At 35.5% G+C, this 24,942-nt stretch overlaps 2 protein-coding genes and 1 long non-coding RNA gene across 4 annotated transcripts; 2 read left to right on the forward strand and 1 right to left on the reverse strand.

The window, feature by feature from the left end:
* The first annotated feature begins 317 nt into the window (after positions 1 to 317).
* LOC104091381 (peroxisomal (S)-2-hydroxyacid oxidase GLO4) lies at positions 318 to 16,517 on the forward strand. Of its 2 annotated transcripts, none has more exons than XM_070197845.1 (12): positions 318 to 588; positions 12,528 to 12,676; positions 12,748 to 12,872; positions 12,961 to 13,007; positions 13,082 to 13,159; positions 13,248 to 13,372; positions 13,551 to 13,608; positions 14,325 to 14,387; positions 14,626 to 14,695; positions 15,071 to 15,171; positions 15,920 to 16,024; positions 16,117 to 16,517. In XM_070197845.1, the coding sequence occupies exons 2-12, from the start codon at positions 12,534 to 12,536 to the stop codon at positions 16,291 to 16,293; spliced, it is 1,092 nt and encodes a 363-aa protein (XP_070053946.1). In that variant the 5' UTR covers positions 318 to 588; positions 12,528 to 12,533; the 3' UTR covers positions 16,294 to 16,517. The 2 variants fall into 2 exon arrangements, with proteins under 2 accessions (XP_070053946.1, XP_070053947.1); XM_070197846.1 differs by having other exon boundaries at positions 12,781 to 12,872.
* Positions 16,518 to 18,247: 1,730 nt separating this feature from the next.
* Positions 18,248 to 24,453, reverse strand: LOC104091383 (oligouridylate-binding protein 1B-like). The gene is made up of 12 exons (XM_009596708.4): positions 24,236 to 24,453; positions 22,856 to 22,908; positions 22,009 to 22,111; positions 21,782 to 21,858; positions 21,642 to 21,703; positions 21,451 to 21,538; positions 21,219 to 21,294; positions 21,100 to 21,130; positions 20,853 to 20,972; positions 20,604 to 20,689; positions 18,906 to 19,082; positions 18,248 to 18,734 (listed from the first exon to the last, which is right to left on the reverse strand). The coding sequence occupies exons 1-12, from the start codon at positions 24,338 to 24,340 to the stop codon at positions 18,456 to 18,458; spliced, it is 1,257 nt and encodes a 418-aa protein (XP_009595003.1). The 5' UTR covers positions 24,341 to 24,453; the 3' UTR covers positions 18,248 to 18,455.
* LOC138907270 (uncharacterized) lies at positions 19,061 to 20,685 on the forward strand. The gene is made up of 2 exons (XR_011415080.1): positions 19,061 to 19,175; positions 20,536 to 20,685. It is a non-coding gene; the product is annotated as an uncharacterized lncRNA (long non-coding RNA).
* Positions 24,454 to 24,942: the final 489 nt, after the last annotated feature.

The raw sequence follows: 24,942 nt of genomic DNA on the forward strand, positions 1-24,942 counted from the left end.
GAGTTTTAAGATATTTACTCTTAATGTTATTAGGTCCCAAAAACTAGTAGGTTAAAAAGACGGGGGTAGTTTTGTTTATAAATAAATTATACTTAAATTATAATGTGAGGACTATAATACGGGTAATGATGACAAGATAAATTATAATGTGAGGATTGTAATAATGGCAAGATTTTATTTTAACGGATTAAAAATAATATACCATATATAATACGTACAGATATTTGATTTATAAATAAAACAAATTTGATAAGCTTTATTTGTAGTTTTAACCTTGACTTTCTTATAGGAGTTTGGGAGAAAGATTTGGTGAAGGGCATCTTTACATTTTATTATTTTATCCTGAAATTAAGTATCCCGATTATTTTATTCTTTATTCACTCTTCTTGCATTTTGTGAACTTGAAACAAGATTGGAGATTATAATACTGCTAAATGATTGGAGCACTATTAGAATATTGCTAAAAGATTAACAAGTTGCGTCAGGAAAAAAATAGTAAAGCTACTCAGCTTTTCAAATGGCTACTTCTGAGTTCAACAACAGGAAGAACCAGTGGAGAAGTGCCTAACTCTTCTCTGTATTGTCCGGGTACTAAAATTGTTTCTTACCATCTTCTATTTTCCTATTATTTTTCTTTTCGCTTGTGGAGGATTATTTTCCTGTTTGAATTTGTTGGAAAGGTCTCTTTTTAATATATTTTTTTTACTGCAGTATTTTGATGTCTGATAGTTGAACTCGTCGGATCACATGATTTGATTTCTGAATCTGAATTATAACATGGTTTAGATCCTAATCTCTAATATGTATTTAATGCTACCCCTTGATCTTGGGTTTACTTGTTACAAAGGATTCGTTCTTTACCTAAACACACTTGAGTGGTTAAATCGCATAAACACAAACATTTCAATTTTCAACAGGAATCTATTACCCCCTCAGTTCCATATTATACAACCCTTTTTTCTTTTTAATCTGTTTCCAAAAACGGCAGATTTCTATATTTGGAAAGTCCTTGGTAATCCGCACGGCCTTCTCAACTGAGCTAAAACAGAAAGAGATCTCCGATTGATCGGGAACTGGAATTGTTTCACGCCTCTGCTGACTATTATATGTCCACCGAGGTTTCCACCAGTTAAAGATCTCTATTTTAACACGATCGAGAGTTCTTAATCTAGCTAATTCAGCATCCTTATGTTTAAAGACTGGCGGTAATCCGCACAATCAGTAAGGATATAAGAATCGAAATATACTTGAATTTTTTATATATTTTGATGACTGTATGGAAGGTTTAACCTTTTACTCAAGCAAGGGGTCTGTCTTAATATAATACATACTCTCATTGAGCCCATGTGTCTAGCAGTTCTAACCGTGAAAGAAGATGCCATTTTCAATTCATTCATCGGGCTAAGGTTCACGGCTAGCTAGACGGAGCCACTAAGGCAAAGCCAATAAGAGTAGTGTTATATTAGACTGTACCAACCATCTCGAAACCAAGTCAAGAAATTATATACAAAATTCATTTATATTTTGATAGATGCCGTCTCTTTCTTGGTTTATATAGGAGAGAAGTTAGATATTCAACATAGATATGAAGTCTCTTAGCCGGACATAGTCACGGCCAGAGAGGAGAGACTAGATGAAATACTAAGAAACAACAAAATAAATACCTTTTGGCCGGGATGCAAGGCCTGAAGATGAAAAACTCGAAACTAACTTTATTTACTTTGTTCTTCGATTACAGAGAGTAGTACTTACAATTGAGAGAAAGAGAGAGAGTTTAGAGAGAGAGGGGTTTTGCTTCTTCCTCCTTTCTCTGAAAGAATGAATCGTTTAAATAGAAAAGAAAAAGAATCTATGAACAGTAAAATAGGGTCCCATATGGGTCCCTGTACAGTGTTTCTACTGTGCAAACAGTGTTTTTACTGTTGACGAACAGTGTTTCTACCGTTGAAACAGTTTATCTACTGTTGAGTGGGGTCCAGCGGCTGGGTTTGGCGGCTTCACTGTGCAGTGAGGTCCGGCGGCTTCACTGTGCTGGTCGCTTTTCCATCTTTTTCATTTTGCGGAGGAATTCTTCCGCATTTTGTAAGGCTTCATCAGATAATATCTTCTCTGATTCAATAGGTTGGGAATCATCTGCGATATCATTGTTGCTGGTCTCACTTTGCATCGAAGTGTCTGATTTCTCATACTGATTGATGGAACGAAGCAAATTTCTTTTTACTTCTTCCAAGTAGTCGTTGATCATTTCTTCTTTGTCCCCTTCTTGAAAGGAGATCTTTTTGGCAATATGCCGAACTGAACTATCATCAACCTTCTCTTTTTGAGGGTTGCTGGAATATTCTTGGATTTTTGTTTTGATGGAGTCCAAGAGTTCTTGACCGTATAACGTCTTCGTTTTGGGATCCTTTTTCATTAGTTTATCCCAGAAATTGTTATAAAATGTCCTGTATAAACAAGTAATTTGTTCTTCGGTGAATCCAACTTCTGGAGTCCATTTATGAATCCAAGGAATAGAGAATTCCAGAAAGAAATATATCTGGTCAATCTTTTCTAGGTAACAGATATGATCTGTGTGGTATAATTCGTTTATAACTGGAGAAATTTTTGTCCATTCTTTGTATAACATGAGAAATGGATCAGGTAATATCTTTACTGTCGGACCGTGGTATGACCACCAGTTTAAAAACCAATTTGGAATGGGCTCTACAAATATCTTTGCACATACTTTTACGAACCAAGTATGCTTGTGTCGATCATTATTGTAGTAGAGCACTTTATCAAAGGCCTGGATATAATCCCAATAGGTAAAATTCATACGGGACTTGTTAAGGCTTATCTGCCTTTCTTTCATCGTGGATATTCCCCAATCTTCAACAGATATAATCTGTTTGATTATGATCTTTGAGAAGTTATAAACGTTCTCGTCTGTGCTATAACCAGAAAAGTGCTGAAATTCTGCACTACCAGTACTGGTGAGTATAGTTTCATAATAAGAACGGGTTTTGTATGACTCACCCGGATAATACAATCCATTTATCAAATACCTTTGGAATATCTTCCATGGTTCTTCTTTTCTCTGAATATCAGAATTTTCTAAAAGAAATATCATTTCTTTTTTAGGCAATTTCTCATATGACTTGATATCATCATTGTCCTCTTTTGTAATAGAAGCAAAAGTATCACTTTGCTTTTGAGCAGTCAAATATGCCTGCAAGTGTGCGTATAACGGATTATCTTCTGGAATATCTTCCAGGTGAATGGATGGTCCTATTATCGAGGACTCGCCTCTAAGAGATATTTTCTCATTAGTCAAACTTTTTCTTCCTATTTGTATAACTGGGGAGTTTGATGTGGATCCGTATGACGATCCTGAAGGGGATGTTCTTCCTTTGGAATGTGGAGATGATCTTACCCATTCTCTACCTCTACCCCATGGGGGTTCCATCCTGCAAATATTCACGAGATAAGAAATCCGGCACAGAATTATCAATTCCCTTTTTGTATTGAATTTCAAAATCAAAGGGGGCCAATTGAGCCTGCCATCTTGCGAATATCATTTTTGAGGCATCATGTTTAAAATCTTTGTTAAACATATATTTAACAGATTGTGCGTCAGTTTTTATCAAAAACTTTTGATTGTATAAATCATCTTGGAATTTTAAAACACACTTAACTATGGTTAACATTTCATGAGCCACAGTAGCGTATTTTCTCTGGGCTGGACCATTTTCCAGAGTAAAATCTAATCAAATATTCATGCTTATTATTAGGATTTATCTGTTTCAAAATCCCTCCGTAACCAATATTGGACGCATCAGTCTCGATAATTTTTTGCCATGCAGGATTAGCAAGGGTCAAACAAGGTAAAGATTTAACACGTTGCTTAATAATTTTAACCAAAATGGTATGACTATCAGTCCAAGGGTTTTTATAATCCTTTTTTAGCCTATCATATAAGGGGGCTAAATCACGAGACAAATCTTTATAAAAAGGTGATATATAGTTTAAACTTCCCAAAAATCTTTGTAACTGAGTTCTATCAGTAATAACATCGGGAAATTTTGAAACAAAATCAATAGATCTTTGAATCGGAGTAATTTTTCCTTGACAAATATAATGTCCTAAAAATCGAATATTAGTTTGGAATAAACTCATTTTTTGTTTTGAAATAACCAAACCATTTTGTATAACAATTTTTTTAAAAATATTTAAATGCTTAATATGCATTTCAAATGTTTTTGAGAATATCATCAATATAAACAATGATAAAATCAAGATAAGGATTGAATATATCATTCATGATTTTTTGAAATTCAGAAGCGGCATTCTTTAAACCAAAAGGCATAACATTCCATTCATATTGCCCAAATGGAACATTAAAAGCAGTTCTATAAGTATGCTCTTTAAATATTTGAATCTGCCAATATCCAGATTTTAAATCAAATTTTGAAAATATATTGGCATCATATAATCTTGACAATAAATCCTTTTTATTGGGAATTGGATATCTTATCCACTTTAAAAACTTATTTAAAGTTTTATAATTAATAACCAATCTAGGAATACCACGTTCCTTTTCAGCAGCATTATTAACATAAAAAGCTGTGCAAGACCAAGGAGATTTTGAGGGTTTTATCAAACCCTTTTGTAGCAAATTATCTATCTCTTTCTTGCAGAATTCTACCAGTTCAGCGTTCATCTGACAAGGTCGAGATTTAGTAGGAATATCATCTATCTTCATATGGCAGAGTGACAATATGCTTTTTTCTATTCCAAAAAGCACTGGGATGCTCAGCACAAATATCAATAGCAATATTTTCGGAAATCAATTTAATCTTTTCCTGCACTTTAGTGGAATTCAAAGTATCGAATAAATTCATACTAAACAATTCCAATTGTAATGAATCAATATGTCTTTGCTTCATATCAATTAAAGCATTTATATCTCTAGTTATGGGATCTGTAACAAAAGTATAACTTATCTCATTATCCTTATAAGTAGCAGAAAAACCTTTTGAGTCTATGCTAGTGAAAGGATAAATAACGTTAATAAGTGGGAAGAAATTAATTTCCCAACTACTTGGACTTTGGATTCGGTTATATCCCCTAGTCAGATTACTGATGCTGTTAGTAATACTGAATATTCTCATATTACTCAAAATCCGGATGGTAGGATTTGCATTCAGTTTGATGATAATAGTTCCATTTATAATAGGCAGTCATTTTCTAATAATAGACTTTTGCATGCTATTAGTTCTAATTATAATAGACATTCATTTACCAATCGTAGAGTGTTACCTGATATTCAACATATTTCTCCTGTTGAACCAGTCTATGGACCAGCTAGAAATCGTGCTGCATCTTTGCATACAATTTCTACTAAAGTGGGTGATAAGCCAGTTGAAAGGGTTAAGATTAACCCCCAGACAAATATTGTTCAGGATAGTGAAAATATTTCAGATAAGGATATTCCTTCTGCGTTCGAGATGGATTTTAACCTCAATGATGTTTAATGATTCCACACCAAATAGATTTTAGTCCAGGGTCACAAGCTAGAATTTATATTCAAAAAGAATTTTTCAGTGATAAATGGAACCGATTTAAAATTTGATTTTTTGATACTTATAGTAAAGATGATTTAAATAATATTTCTCAAGAGTTTTATGAAACTTGTGCTTTACATAATCAAATTATGTATTTTGTTCCTTGGTTTATAACCACTTATTTACCGCTTTATATAAAAGTTTTAGAAAGATCTTTTAAAGATGGGAGTGGCAATATTACTAACGCCATTTACCCTCCTCAAACACCTTTTGTTTTACCAAATAATACAGGTATTACATTTACTGCATTTCAAAAATTTATTGATGAAGATGTTGCTGCAGTCAGCATCGCAGAAATTAATAAATTAATTTCTCAAAATAATTTTTGAGTTTATATGTTAAAGTTTTGGGTGAACAAATCAGTTTTCTTGATAAAAAACTTGATGATTTAACAGTTTTGATAAAAGATATGAGTACTAACAAGATTTTAACTGATACTACGTCAGGAAGCAAATCAGAACCTCAAATTGTTCTTACTCATGTTCAAAGACCCCCTGAGATTCAGGATTTTAAATTTAAATTTTTAAATGATTTAGAAGAACTTCTTGATAAAAAGTTATCCGGTTTGAATATCAAACCTATTGATTTATCAAAAGATTTTGCTGATAAATTAGATACTACTCTTGATTACAAAAATGAAGTTTGGTCAGAGTTTAATAAACTCAGAGGTTATCCCAAAAAGAATAGTAGGCATGCTGATAAACCCAGAATGCAAACTTATTATTATGATCGTCCTACTCCTCAAGATGTCTTAATAGAGGAACGTGATTGGAATCAGACTAATATGTCTTATAGTGGTTCCGAAATTTATGAGTGGAATCTTGATGGATTGACTGATAGACAATTAACTATTCTTGTGCATAGAATGCTTATGTATGCAACTGTCTGTAAGAATGTGAAAAATACAGATAGAACTATTTGCAAAATGATTGTTGCAGGTTTTACTGGCCAACTTCGTGGCTGGTGGGATAATTATTTGACTGCTGATGAAAAGTTAATAGTTATTAATGCTATAGCCACTGACGAAGGAATTGATAACTTAGGCATGACTCTTGTGAAAAATAGAGAAGATGTTGTTTATACCCTTGTTCTTACAATATTAGAACACTTCAATGGTAGATTTACCAATCAGCATGAGACAGTTCGTACTCTACTTAATGGTCTTAGATGTAGGACCTTAGGTGAATTCAGATGGTATAAAGACACCTTTATGAGTAGAGTTATGGAGTTACCAGAAAATAAGTATAACCATTGGAAAGCTAAGTTTATAGATGGCCTTCCCTCCTTATTTGCTGAAAGAGTTAGAAAGACTCGAAGAGGTAGCTTTGGTGAAATTCCGTACAAAGATTATACTTATGGTAAGTTGATAGGAATTTACACACAGGAAAGGTTAAACCTGTGCAATGAGTTAAAATTATCTAGACAACTTAAGATGAATAAGCTTAAGGAAAGAAACCAATTAGGAGACTTTTGCACCCAGTTCGGTTTACCCGAGACTTCTACTCATAAGAAAAAGAAACACAAGTATCATAGGTACCCTAACCCAGACAGTCCTTATAAGAGAAAGAGATCTAGATATAGATCCAAAGAAGAGCGTGATGCTAAGAAAGCCCATCGCAAGTCCACTAGATTTACCAAAAATAGGTCTAAGCGTGATCTTGCTGATATTAAGTGTTATAAATGTGGAAAATTTGGCCATATAGCTCCAAATTGTAAGCTGAAAACCTTAGAACTAGACAATAAGTTACGTGATAAGGTTTATGGTTTGTTATACACTTCTGGATCAGAATCTGACTATTATTATTATTCTGAGTCAGAATCTGAAGCTGAAATAGATTTACTTGATTTATCTGATAGTGATAAAAATATTGATAATACTTGTGCAGCTTGCAAAGGTAATACATGTACCTGTGATGATGATGAATTTTATAAATTGCAATCTCAGTTCCAAGATTTGAACATGAAAACTATTACATCTGATAATGTAATAGAACTTTTAAAAGAAGTTACTGATGATAAACTTCGTGAAAAAATTATAAATTTGGCTGCAAGTACTAGTTCAAGTTCTTCAAAACCTTTTGAAAACTCAAAAAAGGAATTTGAATATTCTGCTCCTTATTCTTTATTAGAGATTAATAACCGTCTTTTAAATAAAAGTACAACTCCAGCAAGAAATTCTTCTTTCGATGATTTAAAAGTTGAAGTTGAAAACTTGAAAAAAGAGATCAAATCTCTTAAACAAAATCAAATGATTTATGATCATAGGATTACTCAGATTGAGAAAATCAATTCTCCAGCTGAGAAATCTGATGATAAAAACAAAGGTATTTCTGAAAATGATATTGAAGAAAAACCTATTAAAATTGATTCTCAACATGATATGTTTTTGGGAATGATGCAAATTATTACTGCTCATAGATGGTATATTAAATGTACTATTCTAATTGATAATAGTTTTTCTATCATAAATATTGCTATGATTGATAGTGGAGCTGATGTTAGCTGCATTCAAGAAGGTTTAGTACCTACTAAATATTTTCAAAAAATTACTCATATGGTAAAGTCTGCATCAGGACATGCTTTAGATATAGAGTATAAATTACCTAATACTGGTATTTGTCAGAATAAAGTCTGCATTCCTCACTTCTTTTTCTTAGTGAAAAATCAGTTATATCCTCCGATTATACTTGGAATACCGTTTATTAACGCTATTTATTCTTTCACTAGCATAGACTCAAAGGTTTTTCTGCTACTTATACGGATAAAGAGATAAGTTATACTTTTGTTACAGATCCCGTAACTAGAGATATAAATGCTTTAATTGATATGAAGCAAAGACATATTGATTCATTACAATTGGAATTGTTTAGTATGAATTTATTCGATACTTTGAATTCCACTAAAGTGCAGGAAAAGATTAAATTGATTTCCGAAAATATTGCTATTGATATTTGTGCTGAGCATCCCAGTGCTTTTTGGAATAGAAAAAAGCATATTGTCACTCTGCCATATGAAAATAATTTCTCTGAGGATGATATTCCTACTAAATCTCGACCTTGTCAGATGAACGCTGAACTGGTAGAATTCTGCAAGAAAGAGATTGATAATTTGCTACAAAAGGATTTGATAAAACCCTCAAAATCTCCTTGGTCTTGCATAGCTTTTTATGTTAATAATGCTGCTGAAAAGGAACGTGGTATTCCTAGATTGGTTATTAATTATAAACCTTTAAATAAGTTTTTAAAGTGGATAAGAAATTTGATTTAAAATCTGGATATTGGTAGATTCAAATATTTAAAGAGCATACTTATAGAACTGCTTTTAATGTTCCATTTGGGCAATATGAATGGAATGCTATGCCTTTTGGTTTAAAGAATGCCCCTTCTGAATTTCAAAAAATCATGAATGATATATTCAATCCTTATCTTGATTTTATCATTGTTTATATTGATGATATTCTCAAAAACATTTGAAATGCATATTAAGCATTTAGATATTTTTAAAAGAATTGTTATACAAAATGGTTTGGTTATTTCAAAACAAAAAATGAGTTTATTCCAAACTAATATTTGATTTTTAGGACATTATATTTGTCAAGGAAAAATTACTCCGATTCAAAGATCTATTGATTTTGCTTCAAAATTTCCCGATGTTATTACTGATAGAACTCAGTTACAAAGATTTTTGGGAAGTTTAAACTATATATCACCTTTTTATAAAGATTTGTCTCGTGATTTAGCCCCCTTATATGATAATATATGTTTAACAAAGATTTTAAACATGATGCCTCAAAAATGATATTCGCAAGATGGCAGGCTCAATTGACCCCTTTTGATTTTGAAATTCAATACAAAAAGGGAATTGATAATTCTGTGCCGGATTTCTTATCTCGTGAATATTTGCAGGATGGAACCCCCATGGGGTAGAGGTAGAGAATGGGGAAGATCATCCCCACATTCCAAAGGAAGAACGTCCCCTTCAAGATCGTCATACGGATCCACATCAAACTCCCTAGTTATACAAATGGGAAGAAAAAGTTTGACTAATGAGAAAATATCTCTCAGAGGCGAGTCCTCGATGATAGGACCATCCATTCACCTGGAAGATATTCCAGAAGATAGTCCGTTATACGCACACTTGCAGGCATATTTGACTGCTCAAAAGCAAAGTGATACTTTTGCTTCTATTACAAAAGAGGACAATGATGATATCAAGTCCTATGAGAAATTGCCTAAAAAAGAAATGATATTTCTTTTAGAAAATTCTGATATTCAGAGAAAAGAAGAACCATGGAAGATATTCCAAAGGTATTTGATAAATGGATTGTATTATCCGGGTGAGTCATACAAAACCCGTTCTTATTATGAAACTATACTCACCAGTACTGGTAGTGCAGAATTTCAGCACTTTTCTGGTTATAGCACAGACGAGAACGTTTATAACTTCTCAAAGGTCATAATCAAACAGATTATATCTGTTGAAGATTGGGGAATATCCACGATGAAAGAAAGGCAAATAAGCCTTAACAAGTCCCGTATGAATTTTACCTATTGGGATTATATCCAGGCCTTTGATAAAGTGCTCTACTACAATAATGATCGACACAAGCATACTTGGTTCGTAAAAGTATGTGCAAAGATATTTGCAGAGCCCATTCCAAATTAGTTTTTAAACTGGTGGTCATACCACGGTCCGACAGTAAAAATATTACCTGATCCATTTCTCATGTTATACAAAGAATGGACAAAAATTTCTCCAGTTATAAACGAATTATACCACACAGATCATATCTGTTACCTAGAAAAGATTGACCAGATATATTTCTTTCTGGAATTCTCTATTCCTTGGATTCATAAATGGACTCCAGAAGTTGGATTCACCGAAGAACAAATTCCTTGTTTATACAGGACATTTTATAACAATTTCTGGGATAAACTAATGAAAAAGGATCCCAAAACGAAGACGTTATACGGTCAAGAACTCTTGGACTCCATCAAAATAAAAATCCAAGAATATTCCAGCAACCCTCAAAAAGAGAAGGTTGATGATAGTTCAGTTCGGCATATTGCCAAAAAGATCTCCTTTCAAGAAGGGGACAAAGAAGAAATGATCAACGACTACTTGGAAGAAGTAAAAAGAAATTTGCTTCGTTCCATCAATCAGTATGAGAAATCAGACACTTCGATGCAAAGTGAGACCAGCAACGATGATGTCGCAGATGATTCCCAACCTATTGAATCAGAGAAGATATTATCTGATGAAGCCTTACAAAATGCGGAAGAATTCCTCCGCAAAATGAAAGAGATGGAAAAGCGACCAGCACAGTGAAGCCACCGGACCCCACTGCACAGTGAAGCCGCTGAACCCACTCAACAGTAGATAAACTGTTTCAACGGTAGAAACACTGTTCGTCAACAGTAGAAATACTGTACAGGGACCCATATGGGACCCTATTTTACTGTTCATAGATTCTTTTTCTTTTCTATTTAAACGATTCATTCTTTCAGAGGAAGAAGCAAAACCCCTCTCTCTCTAAACTCTCTCTTTTTCTCTCAATTGTAAGTACTACTCTCTGTAATTGAAGAACAAAGTAAATAAAGTTAGTTTCGAGTTCTTCATCTTCAAGCCTTACATCCCGGCCAAAAGGTATTTATTTTGTTGTTTCTTAGTATTTCATCTAGTCTCTCCTCTCTGGCCGTGACTGTGTCCGGCTAAGAGACTTCATATCTATATTGAATATCTAACTTCTCTCCTATATAAACCATGAAAGAGACGGCATCTATCAAAATATAAATGAATTTTGTATATAATTTCTTGACTTAGTTTCGAGATGGTTGGTACAGTCTAATATAGCACTACTCTTATTGGCTTTGCCTTAGTGGCTCCGTCTAGCCAGCCGTGAACCTTAGCTCGATGAATGAATTGAAAAGGGCATCTTCTTTCACGGTTAGAACTGCTAGACACATGGGCTCAATGAGAGTATGTATTATATTAAGACAGACCCCTTGCTTGAGTAAAAGGTACCTTCCATACAGTCATCAAAATATATAAAATTCAAGTATATTTCGATTCTTATATCCTTACTGATTGTGCGGATTACCGCCAGTCTTTAAACATAAGGATGCTGAATTAGCTAGATTAAGAACTCTCGATCGTGTTAAAATAGAGATCTTTAACTGGTGAAAACCTCGGTGGACATATAATAGTCAGCAGAGGTGTGAAACAATTCTAGTTCCCGATCAATCGGAGATCTCTCTCTGTTTTAGCTCAGTTGAGAAGGCCGTGCGGATTACCGCCCGCCACTTGATCCTGTTAATATGAGGAGAAACTAGTATGAAAAATACTAGATTAGAAGAGGTAGATATACCTCAAAACCTTGATTTGTTGAACAAATGGACAATTCCTAAAGTCCTTATTAGAACAATCTATGATTACGGATGGTTTGATAAACTTTCTTCAAAACAGTTAGTTAAAACTATTGAGCAATCTTTAGCTTTAAATTCGTCTTCGTTTGTTAAACAAGCATGATTTAGATTTATATAAAAATCAGTATAATTATCTGCACGTTGGAATGGTTTTAAACTTCGCATTTGCCCTTAATGACATGCTTTATTATCGTAGAAATGTCTTGCCATATTTAAGACCACAAGTTCTAAAATTACTTATGATATGTGCCACAAGTCTTTCTTTTTTTCTTAAATTCCATGCCATGTCAAATACCACTATGGAAAATGAAATAGGTGAATATATTCTATGTGATAGTTCAATGGTTAGAAATTTTACCACCCGCCTAGTCCTGGTTATTGGGCAACAAATAAGTTGACAATTTCTCGCGTCTCTTTTAATATGAAGTAGACAAAAGAAGATCAAAGTTCTAAAATGAGAGGAATGTAAGATATAAATGGTTGTGAGTGCTCTGTGCAGGCTAAAATGGCAGGAGAACCAGTTAATGTGAATGAATTTCAAGAGCTTGCTAGGCAAGTCCTTCTGAAGATGTACTATGACTACTATACTGGAGGAGCTGAGGACCAGCAAACCCTAAAAGAAAATGTAGAAGCATTTCGTAGAATCACGTAAGTTTGTAATTTCTTGCTCTATAGTTGTTAACAGACAGATATCTATCACTAACTTTTCAGAAACTCAGTATTCGACCTAGAATACTTGTTGATGTGAGCAGGATAGACATGTCAACGGCTATACTCGGTTACAAGACATCCGCTCCTATTATGATTGCCCCAACTGCCATGCATAAATTGGCACATCCTGAAGGTTTGTATTAAGATCAATTATCATCCTAGTCGCTTAGCTGAACACAATATGTAGCTCTGATTACAGAAAGCCGTTAAACTAATGCCAGGAGAAGTTGCAACAGCTAGAGCCGCCGCAGCATCTGATGTTATTATGGTAGTAATATTTTTCTAAACCAGATCAATTTCCAATTCTTGTATGTGGATAGTACTGAATTCTCTTGGTTATAGGGACTGTCATATATGTCAACCTGCACAGTGGAGGAGGTTGCATCTAGCTGCGATGCTGTTCGCTTCTTCCAAATATATGTAATTTTATTCTTCCTAACAATCAAGATCTCCGTGTATCTTCACTGTTTTTTGTGTGTTTTGAAGCAGAAGGTTCTTTTGTCAATAGGTTTACAAAAGGAGGGATATAACAGCACTTATGGTACAAAGAGCTGAGAGGAATGGGTTTAAGGCTATTATTCTTACTGCGGATACCCCTAGGCTTGGTAGAAGGGAGGCAGATATAAAGAATAAGTAAGCTATATATCATTTTTCTAGAGTTCAAGTCTAGCAAAAAACCTTTTCGTCGTTCTTCTTCAACCATATCTGGATAGAAATCAGTTTCATCATTCAGTACTTTAAGAAAATTAAAGAATTCCTATAGTTTTGGTAATCATGTGTTGATCTAGAAAGAGAGGAGTTATAATTGCAGGATGGTTGCACCTCAGTTGAAGAACTTCGAAGGTCTTATATCTACTGAATATGTTAATGTAAGTAAAACCATAAATTCTGGTTTATAGACAAATCACCTGTTAAACTGAAAGAGACAAATTGTGAAACTCTTTTAAGAAACAAAATTTATTTTCTAGGACTAAAATGTCTCTTATTGGCTGCTTATTCCTACTAAATCTGGTGTTCTTTCTGAATGACTCATTCCTTTCTCCTTCTATTTGTTGGGAGTTGGGGATGTTGACATTAGGGATTAGCTTCAACATTCCCTATGCCAGAATTACATACTATTACTCTTAAAAAGAAAGTTCCTTGAGTACCAAACACAAGGTCATGTTTTGTGCATGTAATGCCAAACTGAAATGGTCAATTTTGGCTAAAAAGTAAAAACTATAAAGTTAATTCTGTCCCCAAGTAGTGTAGAGCCTAAGTTTCCATTAAAGGGGTACCTGCTTTGACTTGCCAATTATCTGATCAATACTAGTTGTTAGACGCACTGGTCTGCTACTTCAGTTTGTTGAGCTTTGACTTGCCAATTAGCTGATCACTACTAGTTGTTAGACACACTGGTCTGCTACTTCAGTTTGTTGAATATAGTGTACAATAGCAATGCTTCTGTACTCATCTGTGTGCTACTGGTTTATATGGGTTCATGTTCTCGTTCATTAGTTTGATATGCAGAAATTCCGTTAGTCATCATATACCTATCTTGAAAATGGTGTGGATTTTGCTTACATCTACTAATAAAACTCTGCAGGACAACGGCTCAAATATTGAAGCCTTAGCTGCTGGAACTTTTGATGCTTCGTTGTGTTGGAAGGTACGGAATTTTAAGTTTATTCTTTTGTTCCTTATTACCACATGATATACCTCAAGGATGACTTAAACTCTTGGGCCTAGAACAAACATTTTGGTTGAGGATGTCAATGTATGTTAAAGCAAGTAAAATTGCTGAGCTACAAAAGTACATTATAGAAGGATCGTGTCATTTGTTACTAAATACAAATGTGATTAACTGTATTCCCTTTTGATCCGTTTATGCTCCAAATCTTTTGCAGGATATAGCGTGGTTGAAATCAATTACCAAGTTGCCAATTCTGATTAAGGGCGTTCTGACTTCTGAAGATGGTCTTATCACTGAATCCTAGATAGCTCCATAGTTTAGGTTTCTTCACTGATTATGTCTATAAGAACATGTGCAAAGCAAAAGATTGGTGTTTGTCAATCATACATGAGAACTTTAGAAGGGAACTGGTTAAGATAAGATGCCAAAATCGGATAGGAAGTGCAGTCAAGTAAACAGGGAAGAAAACAATAGATGTACAAACATCATGAAGAACGTAGGAAATATTGTTGCAAATCTTTCAAGGCGAAATTTTCAGAATGAAATGATAGTAAAATTCAGATAACTGACTCCGACTTACTTTGGGATTGAACTGTTGTTGTAAGGTTTCACTATTTGACTATTTCTGCTAAAGACTTGGAATACACTACTTTTTGCAGCAATAAAAGCAGTTGAAGTAGGAGTTGCAGGAATTATTGTCTCTAACCATGGAGCTCGGCAACTAGATTATGCCCCAGCTACTATTTCTGTTCTTGAAGAGGTTATTCCCTATCTTCCTGGTATATTTGACGTTATCTTTTACTCAATGTTGGTAAGTTCATTGGATTAGATTTTTAGACTTTTAACGAGGCACATTGAATAAAATATATTAGGCCATTGCGAACAATTTAAGCACATAATTTTCAGTATAGAACATTCAATGTAAAATGGATTATCATGCAGAGGCGGAGCTAGGATTTGAAACTTATGGGTTCGAGATTCTAGTTCTTTTGAGTTACTGGATTCTAAATAATAATTTGTATATATTCAATGAATTTCTTAAGACAAATATAGGAATCGAACCAAAGTATGTGAGTTCGGACGAACGCGTAACCAACACACTGGCTCCGCCCCTGTTATCATGGGCTTTTCAGTAAAACAAAAAGGAAGGAAGCTTCGTGATCTTGCTTAGTAAAAGGTATACCAGAGATATAACATGCTTTGGAGGAATTATAAAAGTTTTATGCCTGTCAAATGTATAGCAAGGACTCTTGGACATGGTTGAATGCGGCTGCCTGTCGTGTTTGAGTTCCACAGCATGATATTGGGTCCTTATATCAAGCTAGTCATGCGAGAGTCATCTATGTTATCTGAATTAATAAAATGGCCTATTTTGGATGGAGGGATTTGGTCCTATTTGCTTCAAATTCACAAGTCTAATCATTTGCATTTGTTTGGATATCTAAGAAAATTTGGATTTGAAACACAATGTGAATCACATAATTGTTCTTAATCTCCAATGGTTTCAGGTGGTCCATGCTGTTCAAGATAAAGTTCCAGTTTTCTTTGATGGAGGAGTGAGGCGAGGAACAGACATATTCAAGGCCTTAGCACTAGGCGCAAAAGCTGTTCTGGTAAACTTATTTGAAAGTTCTTACCTCAATTTTTCCAGTTTGTTAAGCTTTAGATTTTCCCTTCTCTGTAATCCAAAACAATATACCTGCAGATTGGTCGAGCGGTTGTGAATGGCCTGGCTGCAAAGGGGGAGCATGGGGTAAAGCAAGTTGTTGAAATGCTCAAGAATGAACTTGAGTTGACAATGGCCCTTTCTGGCTGCTGTACTATCAACGACATTACCACAAGCCACGTGAAAACAGATAAAGAAATATACTGTAGGATGTAGTTTCTATCCTCGCAACATAGGGGTAAGGTCTGCGTACACACTACCTCCCCAAACCCCACGGCGTGGGATAATACTGGGTATGTTGTTGTACTGTAGGATGTAGTTTCGTTGTGGAAGCAGCCAAGTATATCCCTTAAATACAGAGCATAGCTCCAACTCTACAATTGTTTCACATTATGTGAAATTTTAATGAAGCTGGTGGATGATTTCTGCTTTCCCTTAAATCCTTAATCCATAAAATTAGCAAGTTAAATAAATCTTGTTCTTATATGGACAAATATAACTCAGACTGGCTGGACAAGCAACTCCAGGGGATTTAAAAAATGTTTCAGCATACAGGAAATATGTTTGAAGATCAGTCTCGACTCTCGAGTCGCGAGCAATCCGTCATTTCTCTATACCAGCTTAGACACAGCTAGTTTTCTAAATACTGTAAATGTGTACTCAGACTTTAAGCCTTGCTGCTAGTGCTGGACATATGTTGTAAAGACAACTTCAGAAAGAATGAAGGTGATGCGGTTGGGGTATTATCACTTTTAGCGACGCCGGAAACTATTTACATCTGGTAGCCGAAAAGTGTATAAAACTTGTATAATTTTTGTATATAACATACAGAATGTATATATATACAAAAAATATTTTATATATTTTTTTGGCTATTATTTGTACAGCGGCTATACAGTGTCATTTTTTCCGATGCGGTTCATAGCATTTGTTACCATACTACAGCCTCACAGCTTCAAAGCTTTCAAACTGAATAGGACAAGAGAGTTAAAGAACGATAGCTCCCGTGTTTGGCTAAAACACTACGTCTTCAACATTGAAAAGTATGAGTGCTCAGATCTACGTCTTCACACAATTGTAGCCTTCTCACCTGAATGTTAAGTTTTAGTTCAACTCCGTGGGTTTTCCAAGTCCAATCCGAATACTCACGCCTACAGACTCTGATAAAGCTCCGATCAAGAAGAAATAAAATTGTATACCACACCTTCCCTCATGGGAGAACCGAGCAAGGTACTCAACCTTAGGAAAGGGTCTTTAATGTGAATTGCGAACAACACACAAGGGTTAGGCGCCTACAGACTCTGATAAAGCTCCGATCAAGAAGAAAGAAAATTGTATACCACACATTCCCTCATGGGAGAACCGAGCAAGGTACTCAACCTTAGGAATCGCGAAAAACACACAAGGGTTGGTATTGATTGAAACATAATCTGAATAGGAGAACAAGTCTAAAATTGTGGTATGAAAAATCAGCCTTCCCAATGATATGTTACTCCCTCCATCCCAATTTATGTGGCACTATTTGCCTCGACATGGAGTTTTAGAAAGAAAGGTAAGACTTCTAAAATTGTGATCTAAAATAAGTCTCAAACATTTGTGTGTTTAAAGATCATCTCATTAAAGTTAACCAAGTTAAAATGAAAAGTTTGAAATTAAACTGTTTCTTAGGACAAACTAAAAAGAAAAAAAGTGCCATATAAACTGGAACGGATGGAGTAAGTTAATGTGCGCTGAATCCACACATTATGCATTGCATATCTACTGCGAACCAAAGTGCTGCAGCAAAATAGCGATATTGGATATTCAAGGATAAGAAAAAGCCTCAATTTCCTAATCCCAAGCAATGATGCTGCATTCCTACAAAGGATGGATCAGCCACAGGCGAAAGTTCTTAGCCGAATCCACAAGAGACCTTTTGGCCCCTCTCTCCACAGCTTCACAAATCATGTATAATCAAAGATCATTTTTGCAACTACTTATTATGCAGTATGCTAATAATGATATCACGGCTATAACTAAGAGTTCTCTCTTAAGAGTACTGAAAGTTCAGAGAGATACGAGGCGCGCCCAAACTGTTAAGGGGTAACCATTAAATGGAAAACAGCGAGTTACCAAGCAGACCTCTAACAGAATCGTAACGAACCCTGTGACAAAGAGATTGCTCCAATAGTTGCATCAAAGTTCCAAAAACATGCCATAACACAACTAGAATAATGGTGCAAACGCTGCAGTATACACTCACCCTACTAAATCAAAGACACAAAATGCGCAGCTTATGGGTATTCATACACGTGAGAACCACATTACCAACCCGTAATATTAAAAACAAAGCATAAGAGAACCTAGACTTCGTATGCCAAAAGCCAAATTTCTACACATCACTGATAATACATGAGCTGCTGGGCAGCAACATTCTGGAAACCACCATCATATATAGCCTGGCTTGCTCCAGAGGCACCCATTCCCATTGATGCTTGCTTCAGAGGATGTTGACCTTGGGGTTGCATGAGGGAATGGACACCAGCCATCCTGCTCAAAGCTAGCTGCCGTTCATAAGCCAAAAGGTCAGTCGCAGAGAGGGCTAATGGTGCAGCGGCTGGCGGTGGGAGAGGATTCGAGGCTGTTCCAGGTGGAGTTGGTTTGTTACCCCAAGAACACTGGAAATACACACACCATTAAGTCGAGCTCAAAAATTTTGATCAAATAAAATTGGTTAGTAAGATCAGTATCATCCTATATTTAGCAAAAGAACATATCAGAATCCAATACAGTGACTTGCAAAGCAACTGTAATACTAGAAAAGGCCACCTTCAGATAGAATGATGTACCTTAATCTGTCTACCACACAGAATTGATTGAGCATTTCCCATTTGAATCGCCAAAGCTGCCTCATCATGGGTGCTGTATCTCACAAAACCAAATCCTTTATCACGTTGAACCCGAACTTCCTCTATCACTCCTGCACCAAGGCCATAAAAGTGGCGATGGAGATCGAGTTGTGTCACCTGAAACAAATGAAAGTAAAAGGGCTAAGTCCTTCCAAAAGCACAAAGGCACTTCAGGACCTGAGCAGGGACAAAGGGCAAAGGCACCCTGTGGTTTACTTGTGTTTAACGGGCGGGCTGGGACAGGTTGTACACAAAAAAAAAACAGCCCGTCCGTTTAACGTTCCGGGCTGTTAGCGGGTTGTACTTTTTCGGGGGGTTTTGGTCCGTCCGGGTTCGGGCTTAGCGGGCTGGACCGGGCCGGGCTATTTTTTTAAAAAAAAATTATTTTTTCTTATTCAATGTTATTGATACTTAAGTGTTTGCAAACTTTTAAGGCTTAGAATTAAACTTTGAAGTTTAAAGTTTAAAATTTTAAATTTTAAAATTGAAATTTGAAAGTAAGTGGCTACAAAAAATTATTTAATAAGACCAATAGGCAATATCTAAGGATCAAGCTCCGAAGGCTTTCATTTGATATTTTTATTGAATAATATATAATACTTCAAATTAAGTTGCAAGTTCTTTTTTGATTTTTTTATTTTTGAACTTGCAAATTAAAAGTTTACAACAATTATAAAAAATAAGAAATAGTACATCAGAAACTGAACTTGAAGGAATATTTGCATCTACAGCAGAAGAAGCATCAACAATGTTAGCATAATAATTATATAATGTTTCTAAATGTTTGTGTAGATCAGAAATACAAGTGTCAATATCAGGAGTTTCAGTTGGTTCAATATCCATATAAGAATATAAAGCACTGATTAATTGGCGACAAGTGGCCATTTTGATAGAAGGGTTTAAAATAGCACCAATTAGGTAAATAGGGAAAATTGGGTAGAAATATTTTTTAAACTTATCTAGCATAGATTCAACAACAGAAGTATATCCTTCTTTCTTCTTCAAATTATGTAGTAAAAGAGAAATTTCAGCAATATGAACTAAACCATTTGCAATAGTAGGATAATAAGCTCCAGAAAACTCAAGTGTAGCCACATAAATTTTTTGTAAAAATTTTACATCTTCACAATGACATCCCAAGTTCTAGATGTTAACAAACGGCTAGGATTGATACAATGAGAATTAGCAACTTCAATTATAGGCATTCTATATTTATAACAACATTTTAAGAATAAATATATATAATTTCACCTAGTAACTATTTATTCAGGCATGAGTCTTGGTTTTAGTCCATAGTGTACACATTTTTCTTTAAATGCATTTAATCTTGCACTTCTATTATCTCCTTAATACCAGGTTGAACCGGGCTGTAGCCCGTTAAAAACCTATTAACGGGTTAGCGGGCTTAGCGGGTTCCGGTGCACCGGTATGAAAAAACTGTTCATTTGAAACCCGCTCCCCGCCCAACCCGTCTCAGCCCGCCCCAATGCTACAGTACCGGGCTGACCCGGGCTGATCGGGACTGAACCGGGCTGTAAACGGGTTAGCCTGGCCCGATTAACAGGTATAGGTTTACTCCTAAAAGGTCACACTATTATCATTTTCTGACGGGCAGAAAAGTGAGTGAGAATATCTTACCAGAGGAGCAAGATTACCCACATAAACAGTTGTATATTGTGGGTTGTTTTCAGGAGCATCGCCGTTTTCTGGCTCTTTACCCTCTTCTGCAACAGGAAAAAGGCATTCATTAAGAAGGCCAGAATCAATTTCAAGAACTAAACCCTCTGAAACCAGCCATCTTCCAAACAAAACCGGAAACAAGCTATTGGATAATTCTCTCTGCCAAATTTAAGGACTTGTCTTTAAGGTTCAGAAAATTGTCCACACCTGATGATCCATGAGTTAATTCCACGATACTTTTGGCGTCTGATCCTTGCTTGTCGTCATTCGCATTGGCACCTTTTGTGGCCCAGTTACAACGTATCTGTCTACTACCAAGCCATTTCCCTTATAGCAAAATAAAGATAAAGGGTAAAATAAGACCTTCTAGCTCTCAATTGCTCTGAAATAATCCAACTTGTGCATAAATCAGTAAAAAGGTAACTGAATACAGAGAACTTCTGTGTTAACTTACCAGTTAAATCATTGATTGCACTTTGAGCATCCTGAATAAAAGCAATAAGATTAAATGGGAACAAAGCTGTGCATCACCCGAGAGATAAATTTTGAAACTAAATGCAGATAAAACGATACCTGTTGATTACGGAAAGAAACAAATCCAAAACCCCTAGAACGCCCGGTCGTCTGATCCCACATTACCTTAGCATCACTACCGATAGGAAGGGACAATTAGCCACGATATATACACATTTGAGTACACAATAATTATTTTCTGTTACGTGTATTTGACACTTTCTAAGTAAATATATATTAACCATGACAGGGCACCTTCTTAGGGAGGCATCCAGGAGGAGGAGATACTTACGAGCAACTAGGGTAAACAGAGAAGCAAGCAAACAACATGGCATCAGTAACTTCTGGGCTCAAATCGCCAACAAATATATTGAAGTGGCCTGCAAAAAGAAGAATATCATACTACACAAATTCACAAACTTCATAATGGGCCAAATGCGAAGTCAAGAATTGCACTTGTACAAAAACAGAAACTGAACGCACCTGAAGTATCCTCCCTCTGTCCACTGGCATAGGCCCAATTAACTTTGATAGGCTGCCCAAACCTAAAAATAAAAAGGTATGAGCCACAGTGAAAAGGAAAGAGGCCTACAGTAAAGCACAAAGCTAACGAGCCTACTCACAGGTGCCTTCCATTGTGAGTAGCTATAGCAAGTTCAGCTGATCCTCGGTCATAGTAATGAACAAAACCATAAGATGACTGCACGAGACAAAGCTATGTCAATTAGAGAATCATATGAAAAGAAAAATGCCTAGAAAACACAAGGAGAAGAAAAGGAAGCACCTATAGAACATAGTAAATGTAGCCACAGAAAATGTTGGCAAAGTTGCATGAAGAGAAAAGATGTACCTTGTCCTTCCTTACAAGTTTGCACCCTTCAACCGGACCAGTACATGAAAAAAGTTCCTGAAGAAGAGTTTCGCCCACCTGTGGATGAATATTCCCAACATACCTGCATTTTATCAGAAAAGAAGAAACTAGGAAATCATAAAAAAGAAAAAAGAACAAAAGAAGAAAAGAAGAAATAATTGAATCTATAAGGACTTCCTCCAGTAATTAAATCACAACAGTATGCATATTAACTTGCCACCAAATTCTATGTTGTTTGGATACGAGTGTGGGCACCCGACACAGGTGTGGATTTAGAAGTTGGATTCTTCATCACCTAAATCTTATGATTCAGGGACACAGATAGGAATAAGGCTATGGGTGTTAAGACACAACCAATAAATGTATATTACCAGATATATAAGTAGGTATTACAATTAATTGAAGTTATTAAATTAAAGCTAGTATAATTAAATTCTTTGTGAACACTTATCTCGTATAATAGCAAAGTGTTCTAGTACTTTATGCAAACACAAAATCCAACCAAATACCCGATCAACCTATACTTCTTGGCTACTGGTGTATTCAAAGCACCCAAGTTAGGTTGAAAAAATCCAGTGTGGATCCCACACCCACACCCACACCCAAATCACCAAGAACTTTGAAAGAATCCGAGCGACATAGCTAAATCATGACCGTAATTATGTAAAAATCAAGACAGGCAAATGTAAACGGGAAAGCAATGGCAGAATATAACGGCAAACTGAAGCACATAAAAAACATCAGTTAATAAGAAACGCTTCGCAAGTTCCATGAAGTCTAGCAGAGGAAAACGCAAACAAGATATGATCCAAAAAATAACACTCACACACTGCGGCATGTACTTGGATCAAACCCAGGAGGTAGATTTCCACTTGGTATCTGCAACAAATTACATACAAATAAAATTAGAGTAAAATAAAAAAAATATAAAACCACGTCAGAAATCCCAGGAACAGCATCCAGGAAAGTACCTAGTAAAAGAAAAGAGAGTAGATAAACATTCCAAGTAAAAGTTGTTGTATCCTTTCGTCAATCTTTATTGACAGTTTCCCTCAAATACCCAGCACTACCCCATCCACTCACCAACCCCCCTCTTCTTTTTCGTTTTTCCTTTTTTGGCTTCATTCTCTGAAGCTGCATAATTCCCCTACTATATTAAGAGCTGTTTACAAGCTTCATACTTGACTAACAAGCCGCTTTGCTAAAGAAAGATAGCTCCCCAACTAAAAAAATATCTATTTGAACATACCCTACATGGCAACTCAAAAAAGAAAACAGTTTCAGAAGCAATGAAATGCATAAACTCTCGATGCCCCAAGAAGCCAGGTTTAAATTCAAGACAACCTTATTTTGCATTTTCTTAGTGTAAAGTTGTTAAAATAAGGAAAAGTGTAAACTCATGGGTCATAAATAACTGCGTGTGATAAATTAAGTAACATTAAGCAATTCAGTTAATTACTAAACTGTAATAAAACTAAGAGGATAAACCTTTAGAACTGCAAGTGATTAGATAGGAAAAGAAAGTCTTTGGTACTTTTGATATAGTTATTAGGTAGGAGTAGAACAAAATGTCAAAGATTAGAATGTAGAACATTAACAACTGTTGCCAAAGAAGATAGATTTCTTGCACTCTTGCATATGGTTTTTTCATAAAACGAAATTTTGAGCAGCCAAGAGTGTGGTCTCGTGGTCAATGAGGTGGGAGTAGAATCATAAGAGTTCAAATCCCAGCGGAGGTAAAAAAAATATATATAACATGTGATTTCTTTCCATGTCTAAGCCTTGATGAGCTGAGTTACGGTACCTGTGCTAGTGTAGGGGCCACTAACAGGTACCTGATGTAGGAGCGGAGGTGCTCACAAACCAGCCCTGACACCACCGCCATTAAGAAAAACGAAAATGGAAGAAAAAAATCTATAAAGCAGCCAATAGTACAACATACTCCGAACCCTAAGTTTCTATCAGGTCAAAACAACAACATAATATTAAGGAAACAAAAAGGTTCGCTTCAAGTTTGTTCAACAAAACACAAAATACAATGACCTTGACCCCTAAAATCACTAGACCTCAAATCCCATTAATTCGACGGTAATAAAACCTAGACGGCTAGAACGATCAACGTAATGATAAACGAAATATGAACAAATTAACGAAAATACACTCAAATAAACGAAAACGTGGAAAATTTTAAAAACCAGAAAGGAACCTGAGGAGCAGCTAAGAGGCCAGGGTGATAAAGGGATTGTTGTTGAAGCAGAGCTTGTTGCATCAAGGCTGCTTGCTGTTCTTGCTTTAACCTCTGATTCAGCATTTTCTTAACCACTTGATCGAGATCGGACGATGATAGAGTTTCCGGTAACCGGACGGTGAAAGCGTAAGAAGAAAAAGAAAAAAGAAAAAGAAAGGAAAAAAAGAGAAATAAATGGTCTAGAAAATAAGCTAGTAGAGTGTTATTTATAGAAGAACAAGGCTTATTAGAACGACCCGCTAACTTTTTGGGCTAAAATAAGATTGTCTAGATGTGGGCTGGACCAATTTTTGTTGTTGTTGAACTCTATTGTTTCGGCCCGGATTTATTCAATTTCTTGTTGGGCCCAACACCGGTATCTATTTCGGCCGCGTACTTGTAGCTCTCTTGTTGGGCTCTCGTAGCTCAGTTGGTTAGAGCATTTATTTAGTTAGTGGAGATCTTGAGTTCGACCCTCAATAAGAATATTTTATTTTGATGTATTTTATGTATTCGTCTTGGTTGTATTCGTCATTTGTATACACCCATATATACAGTCGATACATTGTATCCTTTGTATACACCTTACAATTGCGCGAACGAATACAATGGATACATATTGTATTTGTCGTGCAAACGAATACAGTTGATACATGTTGTATTCGTTGCGTGTTTGAATACAAGTG

This window comes from Nicotiana tomentosiformis, chromosome 3 (assembly GCF_000390325.3).
Source record: "Nicotiana tomentosiformis chromosome 3, ASM39032v3, whole genome shotgun sequence".
Classification (NCBI taxonomy): domain Eukaryota; kingdom Viridiplantae; phylum Streptophyta; class Magnoliopsida; order Solanales; family Solanaceae; genus Nicotiana; species Nicotiana tomentosiformis.